Raw genomic sequence first — 9,433 nt, 5'->3', positions numbered from 1 at the left:
AAGTTTTTGAAATTTAAAATTATGCATAATATATAAGTTTATAGATCATATAATAAATAATATTGGATTGATACAAAATTTGGCATGTGTAATAAGAGCATGTAGAACTATTGTTTTTAAACCTGGACCGGATCGACTAGTCTAGCGAGGTTAATTGGGAACTGGTCCTTGGACCAATTTTGTAAGACAGGGTTCAGCCATGTCATTATATTGGTAAAAATTGATGAAAATATGCTAATGGCAGGACTTGAACCTGCTCTCAACAAGTGAAAAACATCTCTAGCATGCAAACCATTGGGCCACACACATCTTGCTAGTCAGGAATGAAAAATTAATAAATATAAACCAATTTAAGTATCAAATATATTTTAAAAAAATTAAATGACACATCATGGTTTGACTTTGGTTGAACCTCTATCCGACTTCAAAAACCTTAAATCTCTTCCTTTCTTGGTTCATTAAACGGTCCGGATTTCAAAACCATGTGTAAAACATGCACTTCAAAGGTTAAATTTTCAAAATATGTAGTAACATTAAGTAAAGTTGTAGTTTTAGGCTACAATAGGTTTTGTAGCTAAATTTTGTCTTTTAGATAATGTTTCACAACCAATCACAAACTTAGAATTTTTTCATTAACCATGGTAAATACTTAAAAACAATGGCATCACTTTCTGCAACGAGACAATTAGAGAAAAAAAAGTGATTACATTCTTGAACTGCATCACGAGTTGAGATTATTACATCTAAAAAACAATAGTCTTTTAAATTAGGAGTTTATGAATTTGGAGACAAATTCATCAATATTCTTGTCTGAATTGCCACCCTCACTAATAGCCTTTATAGCCAATTCCCTCCATTTCTTAGCATTCTTTTGGAAATCTTTCCCTTTCTCGCCCTCCATTACTTCCTTAATGCAAAACTCAATCTCTTCTCTTTCAACAATGCCATTTTCACAAACTTTAGCCCTCACTCCTACCTTCCACACATCCTGAACATACTTGGCAGTTGTAGTTTGATCGGTCCATTGTGGCAACCCCACCATTGGCACTCCCAAGCTTAATGCCTCCAAGGTTGAATTCCAACCACAATGTGTTAAAAAGCACCCAATTGCCTTATTTGATAGCACTTCTAATTGGGAGCACCATTGCACTACCAACCCTTTATTTCCTATCTCTTCCACAAACTTTTCAGGGAGCTTTGCTTCCTCAGAAGCCATAACAACCCACAAGAAATGGAATTTACTTCCTTTTAAAGCAAATGCCAACTCCTCCATTTGCTTGTTGCTTAAACTAGCCATGCTACCAAAGGACAAATAAATAACAGATCCTTTTGGCTTAGTGTTGAGCCAATTATTGCAAACAAATGAGTCCGATACAAAAAGGTTAAGCCCATAATCATTGTCATTTTCTAGACATTTGTCTAAATAGAAAGATGGAATTGTTGGTCCAATTGGCAGTATTTGACATACTTTTGACATGGAGTCCACCGTCTGATATGAAAAAGGACAATAATCAAATTTCGATTGGCAAAAAAGGTTACAATAGCAACAATTATATAATTGAAAACTTGTTGATAATTACAATCTTAATAATAATGCTAGTATCATTGTCACACACTCTGTTAGATTTGTTCTAGTGTGGTACATTATGATTGGTTGTTTGTTACTATCACAAAAGTCCACTATTTTTTCTTCATCACTCACAATATGTTGGATAGTTGTAGCAAAGTGTATGATGCTAGTATTATTGCAACCTTAATTCTAACATGATCTTTATTGAAGTTTCAAGTTAATTATGTTAGGATGAGCATTCACATCCAATTATGCATAATAAATTGATCAAGTATTAGATGGAATCATTATTGTAACGACCCAAAGAAAAACACTAGCCACATCTGCGCTATACCTCAAAAGGACTAGTCACAATTGAGACTTCTTGTAGTTGTTAATAAAGTCCAGATCTACCAAGTAAATACCCGATGTGGGACTCATTACACACCCACACACATCACACAATCAATCAAATTGGGGCATCACAATTATAGCAAAAGTGCATTGATTAGTATAACATAATAGTTAAGAGTCTTGTAATTTAATTGACACTTTTTAATATTTTCAACTGAGACATCCATGATTCTTAAAAAAAAAAGAACCTATAACATTAATAAGCTCAAACTCATTGTTTATGCTTTTGAGATAAAAGATATCTCAACATGCTGTTAGGAACCTATGGTTAGAATTCACCCTTTAAAGCTAGCTTGCAAGGGAATGGTGCTCAAAATCTTATAAAAATATGGTTAAACTTACATTTAATTCATATAGAATACTAAGATTATAACACATGCTATGTTAATGAACTCGCAAAAAACAATTTGGGAATTAAATTTATAACAGTGTGGTTGTATAAGAGCTCCTTAAGTGAGAATCAAATTTCTAAGTGATATATATATATATATATATATATATGAGAATTCCAATTTGAGTAATGTGTAAAAAAGGGGTATCAAAAAAATAATAAATAATAATTTTTTTTTTGTACAATATAGAATTTCTAATCTAGCTTAATTTTAGTGTATATGTGTGTGAAATTTCCTTCTAGAAATTTAATCTTCAGTCTTTGCCCCCTACCCTACAAAAATTTTGTATTTATGAAGTAACCATTACCCTAATGATGCATAGTGATAATAATAAAGTTTTAAAAGAAAAAACAAAAACAAAATAATGAACTTATTTACTGGTTTAAAAAATGGCTACATGTTTCATTAATGGAATCACCTAAAACAATATGGAGATTAAATTTCGAACAAATTTGAAATGAGAGCTTCTAAGCGACCATCAATTTAACTAGTGAATCAAGTGATATTAGAACTTCCCCTATGAGCAAGGTTTAAAAAAAAAAAAAAAAAAAGTGTTTGAAAAATCTAAATTAATAATTTAATAATTTAAAAAAATTGAAAAGAAAATAATGCATTTATTTGTTGGCTTAAAAAATGGTATCCAAACAAGTTCTATTAATGGGTAATTATGTCTGATTGAGATAGGTTGGTGTGAACATGCAACGCATTCAATTTGGATGGTTGTGCCCCAACTAATTTGGGCGTACAACATATGGTCAATTTTTTTAATAATAAATTACTAAAATTATTAAAAAATTATCTTATAAACTGATGTGACATAATTTGTTTCATTTTGACGAAGTTCCTTCTTCAGATTTCTGACTCTTTTCTGACCCTTCACCTTTTTTCCAACAACTAGAAGTTTGAATAATTATCGTATTGGTGATTGTGAGTACTATCAAATTTAAAAAAAAAAAAAAAAAAAAAAATCATATTTTTTTAATGGGATACCTCAATCTGTAAATATTATATTTTAAAATTTGTATTACCTTTATAATCACTTTCTTTTCCCGTATTGTTTGCACAAAAGAAGAGTGAAATGATAAAATAAAATAAAATAAAAAATAAAAAAAGGCAGTCCGACACTCACATAAAACAATTTCTAAAACAAAAATTATAAAAATGAAATTGTATAAACATATATAATTACCCACCTCAGGCTCTAGCTCGTAGAAAGTGTTGACAAGAATTGCATCGGCTTTATCTGAGCTAGAAAATTGATTGAGCACCATCTCAAAGTAAGCTGGGTACGATCCAGGAACACTGATGAAAGATGGCATATCTTCAAGCTCAAGCACAGGTAAACCAGGAATTGAGATGGGTGTGGAAGTAATTGGTAGCTTCAATAGTCCATGATGCACATGATAGTATATAAAATTCACAGCACAAGTTTGAGTGAAGAAAGCAGCTCCAAATATACCAAACTTCTTAGCTACTTCCAAAGCCCAAGGCAAAAAAGGGTCATAGATTATGCAATCAATTGGGTTTGCTGTGTTTTTGTTCTTTATAATAAGGTCAGCCAGTGTTTTTGAGCCTATAGTTTCCATACGATTGAGATATGCATGGATACTCTCTGCTTGGGCGAACCCACCTTCATCATAGCCATCTGATATTGTGTCAAATTGGAGAGAGCTTGATGATTGGGGTTGCATGGCATTGTGGATGTAAAGGGTTGTGGCTAGTGTAGCTTTAAGCCCTTTGGAGACCAAACGTTTAGAGAATTGGAGCAATGGATTTATGTGGCCTTGGCCTGGATATGGTAAAGCTAAGACATGGCCTCTATATGCTTTGTTTTCCATTTCTCTCTCACTCGGGAGCTAGCTCAACAACTATTGAGTTTAGTAGCTTTCTAACTTAGAGCTATCTTAGGAAGAGAACATGTCATGCTATTTGGTGAACCCTATTTGTAGGAGGAAGTATGCGACTCGACATTTCCAAATTCCAAAGATCAAAAAGACTGGTAGGTTGTACGTGCCATCATTTCAATTTCAAAAGGTATGGCATATTTCATTATCAATAATGTTAGTACAGCACATAATTTGCCTCAATTATAATGTTAGTACAGCACATAATGTTCACACTTTGCCTCAATTATTTTGTGCAGCAAACTATAATTGTTTGTCATCACTATAATATGGGCTCAGTATTTTTTTCCTACCACTTAATTTGTCAAATAAGACAGTTGCGATACAGTGCGTATTTATGTGTTACTATCATTGTTGTTTTACTGTGCCATACTATTTTGGTTTTACCTTACGCCAAGTGGGACATAAATACTTGACACGTTTTAGAAATAAATGGCTTCTTTCCAAAAATAAATGCTTATTGTGTTAACGGAAAAAAAAAAGCATTTTATTGACTGCATTTCTTTTTGGGGTTAAATTACCAAGTTATTTTCTTTTTATTTAAGATTGTGTTTGGTTCAACAGAAATTGATTTAAAAAAAAATATATTTCATATTTAATTATAAGTGTTAGAGGTGACCAAAAATGTTGGTCAACTGGAAATTTTTATATAAAAGAACCAAGCTTAAACTATTTATTTTCTTAAAATCAAGTAACACTTGTAATTAAGAATAAGTGCTTATATCGATCCAAAAAGAAATGGGATGCTTGATTATTTCTCAGCTTAATATATATTTATAATGCAAATGATAAACAATAATTGATGGATCTGCAAGAATATGCAGAATTTCCTTTGTATAAAAAAAAGAAAAGAAAATGTTACAACCACAAACTATTTTACAACATTTTTACAAACTATTGATGCAACAAATTCTTTTCAGTTCTAATATGGGTCCACCACTAACATCACATTTATGTTTGCAATAATTATTTGAAAATTACTAAAAGCCACATCAGTATTTGTAAAAACGTTGTAAAATAATTTGTGTCTGTAACATTACTAAAAAAATAAAAAAAAAGGAGTAACCTGTTTGGGCACCCGGTTAAAGGGCTGTAAATGAACCAATTCTTTTTTTGAGATATCTTACTTGTACATAAATAGTTTAAGCTTGGATTGATGTAAACAATTATTCTTAATTACTTGTACATAAATTGTTTATATACTTGTTCATTTATTTAGTATTTAATTACAAGTGTTAGAGGCGACGGAAAATCTTGTTTGTATATATAAAAATTATTCTTAATTTGATACAGATATATAATATATCATATAAATTAAATAATGTTATTTGATTATATTTTTTATATATTCAATGATTGTTTGTTTAAATTCTGCAATCTTTAACATATATATAATATATATTTTTTATATATTTTTTATATTTTTTATATATTCAATGATTGTTTTTATAACATTTTCACAATAAATCATAGGTGGTTAGTTGTTACTGGTTCAAATTTGAACCTAACACTAAAATTGTATTTTTGTCCCAACAATAACAACTAGTAACAACCTGTTACTTATGATTTGTTGTGAAAATGTTGTGGACATAGCATTTCTCTTTAAAAAACAATGAGAGAATATATAGCAAACAAAGCGTGGATGCATTGGCACCTCATGTGTTTGTGGCTTTGTGCATGGTTGCAGTCAGCGCTACGCAGTGTCTGCAAACTCATCAGTCTGGAGCATTGAATAAAGTGATAATTGATAATGCCTTTTTTTTCCTGTCAAGTTAACGCCAACCTGACTTTGAGGTGAAAATAGCTAAATACCACGTTTTGGCAAAATTTGTGGCAAACTAGCACTGTTTTGGAAATATTTCGCAATTCGCCACTTTTTTAGTACTTTAGTTTCACAAAATCAAGTTCTAAATAGTACTCGAGTTCAGTGAACTTGAGTTCCTAGGTGAGTCGCCAGCGTGACACTATTGCCTTGGAAGTTGAGGAATTAAAAAAACAATGTGGTATTCGATATTACGGAAATCGAGTAATTCTTTATAGTACTCAAGCTTAACAAAGTCGAGTACCTTGTTTTTCTTTTCTTTTCTTTTTTCCTTTTTTTTTTCTACTTTTTGTTTTGTATAAAACTTTTACTTATTTCATCTTCAACTACTTGTGATCGTTGTGTCCACCATGTTAGGTGCATCATAGCACCGTGGGTCCAGCCCACACTTGATAAAACACCTCATTAAAGAGGTCTTTGGTCAAGCCACAAAAGTCAGCTTATTTTCTTCTTGGGCAACAACTTTGGTGTGTTGGACATGCTAAGGAGAAAAAGAAGAAAAGAAAGGGGCTGAAGCAAAGTCAAGGCAAGTGAGTTGCATTTATTGTGATTTGATGTCAAGAGTGTGACAGGAAGAAAAGAAGGAAAAGATGAAGAAATAAGAGGGGAGGCCATTCGGCCAATGAGCAAGAAGTGAAGTCCCAGAGAAAGTGAGGACTAAGTGCAGTGTTGAAGAACTGTGTGAGTGAGTGAGCAAGTAAAAGAGAAGAGAAAAATAGAGAGAGTAAGAGAAAATTGTGAGAGATACACAGTGAGAGAGAGTAGTGAGTGAAAAGAAAAAAAAAAGAGTTTTTTTTTGCTCAAGTTGTAACTCTAAGTGTTGTAATCTCTATTTGATAGAGTGAAATTATTCAGAGTTTTTCCCGCTGTTTTTCCCTTCAAGGAGAAAGAGTTTCCACGTAAATCTTTGTGTTTTTGTGTGGTTTTGCTTCCGTTGTGCTTGCCGAAATTTATTCACATGTATATAGAATTTTCCCAACACACCAAACTAAGGTGGGGCCGGGCCAGCCACGTGGACGATGTGTTAAAAAAAACTATATTAAATTTTGCCGACACATATGTATACAACAAACAATTTTTCATGTCATGGCTTCTAATAGTGATGAACTAAAAGGTCCTATCCATATGTGTCTTTGTGATCTCTGATTATGAACATCAAATAAAATTACCAACTCCTATCATTTTTTTGTGCAACACTTTTACAACAGTATACTCAATGAGACCTCTGCCATCTGGTCCTTTGTTTAGGTGTTATCCAAGGTAAGAGCCATTTTGCATCTTACTGACCTCCTAACATCTCATGGGCACCTTTAGTGAATAGTTACTATCAGACTACTTTGTGCTTAGCTAACTGCAACTCCAGTTACTTGCACATGAACTTTTTCAAATCCAGACGCTGCACTTAGTTTGGTGGACACAACGATCACAAGCAGTTGAAGATGAAATAAGTAAAAGTTTTGTGCAGAAAAAAAAAAACAAAAAACAAAAAAAACAAAAAAACAAAACAAAACAAAGCAAAGTACTCGACTTTGTTAAGCTCGAGTTCTATTAAAAAGTACTCGATTTCCATAATATCGAGTTCCATATTACTTTTTTACTTACACAAATTCTAGGTCAGCAATGCCATGATGGTAACTCATCTAGGAACTTAAGTTCACTGAACTCGAGTACTATTTAGAACTCGATTTTGTGAAATTCGAGTACTAAAAAAGTGGTAAATTGCTAAATATTTCCAAAACAATGCTAGTTTGCCACAAATTTTTCCAAAACGTGGTATTTGGCTATTTTCGCCCCGACTTTGATTAGGAAACTTTTCTTTTTGACTTCGAATTAAAGACTTAGTGTGCATTTGGATTGCGTTGGGATAAAAAAATTTTGCATTTGCTGAAAAAATGTTGGGTCCAACGGTACTGTTCATGCATTTTTTTATACTATTCATGAGTCTACTTCACTTTTTGGTACTATTCATGGACCCCACTATACTATTTCAACTAACTTTTACCTTTATCTACAGTACTTTCAATAATAAGTTTTCAGTTTCAACAAAATAAGTGGTATCCAAAATAAGCGGTTTTCAATTTGGTAATAATGTTTAAACAACGAAAATTGTTGTTTAAATACTACAACACGTATTTTCATATATTTTTTCATCCACACGTATTTCTACAAAAACTTAAATAACATTACTAAAATTTTCTTACTAAACGGGCTCTAAGTTTTGCTAGGTAATGCTTCTTTTTAATTATCTTTTTTGAAATATAGCTACTTTTTAATTAAATGGTAACAATGGTTTAACTTCCCTAAAAAAAATTAAAAAAAAAAATATATATATATATATATATTTTAAAAAAAAAATGTTTCACGTTCCCTAAAAACAATAAAATTGAATGGTTCACGTTCCCTAAAAAAAAAAAAAAAAATTGAATGGTTCATGTTTTGTTTAAACTGATCGATTAACAGTTTTTTTTTTTTTTTTTTTTTAGGGATCGATTAATAGTTAATACTTTACATATGCAACACCTTTGTGGTTCAGACTATGTCATCTATCAAATGGTGGGTAAAGAATAAAAGTTCCAATCCTATCAAGAAATGATAATCTCATGTGCCAAAGCATACTGGCCCTCAAAGACAAAAGTCTGAACATCAAAATAATTGTTGACAGAGAAGAAAAATCTGTGTGGCATGTCATTTTCTAGCAATCTAATCATCCTTCCCAATGACCACATCACCAAATACAAAATGCCAAATTAAAAGAAAGCCCAATCTTTGTCGCAAATTTGATGCATATATAAGATTTATGCATTTTTTTTTTTTTTTAATGAACAAAAAGAATGGATATGGGGGGTGATCTGAGTTGGCAACTTTCACCTGAGTGTTGTTACAGTGATATTCTATTAGTTGAGTCTCGGCCTTCAGAAAATCCGGATGAGCCATATATAACTATAAACCTAGCTCCATCCATCGAAAACGCTGTTCAACATGAGCTGAGATTTTTATTGCAAATTTGATGCATAAGATCTATGCACTTGTTAAAGCTTCTACGAAATTAAAATTATAATTGTATGTGGGAACCGGGAACTCATAAAAGACAAATCACAGGAACTCATAAAAGACAAATCACAAATCACAAGGTAATCTTTTTCTAATGGAAACTCATATAAAATTGCAAAATATGTGCATCAGTTCATACGTATGGGGGAATCATTGAAATTCTAAACGACAAGCTCTTTTTATTTTTTAATGCATAACATGATAAAAGCCAATCTCGTAGTAAGAAGAAATTGAGTCTTTGACATAAAAAGTCATAGACGACTCTTTTATCTAACAATTATACAGGCCAATGAACATATTA

General features: G+C 31.7%; 1 protein-coding gene across 1 annotated transcript; it reads right to left on the bottom strand.

Moving 5' to 3' along the window:
* Window positions 1-685: 685 nt before the first annotated feature.
* On the bottom strand, window positions 686-4,292 carry LOC115974861 (UDP-glycosyltransferase 74F2-like). Its single transcript, XM_031095402.1, has 2 exons — window positions 3,549-4,292; window positions 686-1,489 (listed from the first exon to the last, which is right to left on the bottom strand). Exons 1-2 carry the CDS (start codon window positions 4,191-4,193, stop codon window positions 767-769), a joined length of 1,368 nt encoding a protein of 455 aa, XP_030951262.1. The 5' UTR covers window positions 4,194-4,292; the 3' UTR covers window positions 686-766.
* Between the last annotated feature and the right edge of the window lie 5,141 nt (window positions 4,293-9,433).

The sequence above is a fragment of the Quercus lobata genome, chromosome 2 (genome assembly GCF_001633185.2).
Source record: "Quercus lobata isolate SW786 chromosome 2, ValleyOak3.0 Primary Assembly, whole genome shotgun sequence".
In the NCBI taxonomy this organism is placed as follows: Eukaryota; Viridiplantae; Streptophyta; class Magnoliopsida; order Fagales; family Fagaceae; genus Quercus; species Quercus lobata.
Note: the sequence above shows the minus strand (reverse complement) of the source record. Positions and strands in the feature narration are given on the sequence as shown.

What these genes read in the sequence shown, in the direction of transcription:
- LOC115974861 (XM_031095402.1), bottom strand. Translation starts at nt 4,193, where the DNA reads ATGGAAAACAAAGCATATAGAGGCCATGTCTTAGCTTTACCATATCCA. An exon ending in TCTACGAGCTAGAGCCTGAG is followed by an intron (nt 1,490 to 3,548) that starts GTGGGTAATTAT and finishes TTTTCATATCAG; the next exon opens with ACGGTGGACTCCATGTCAAA.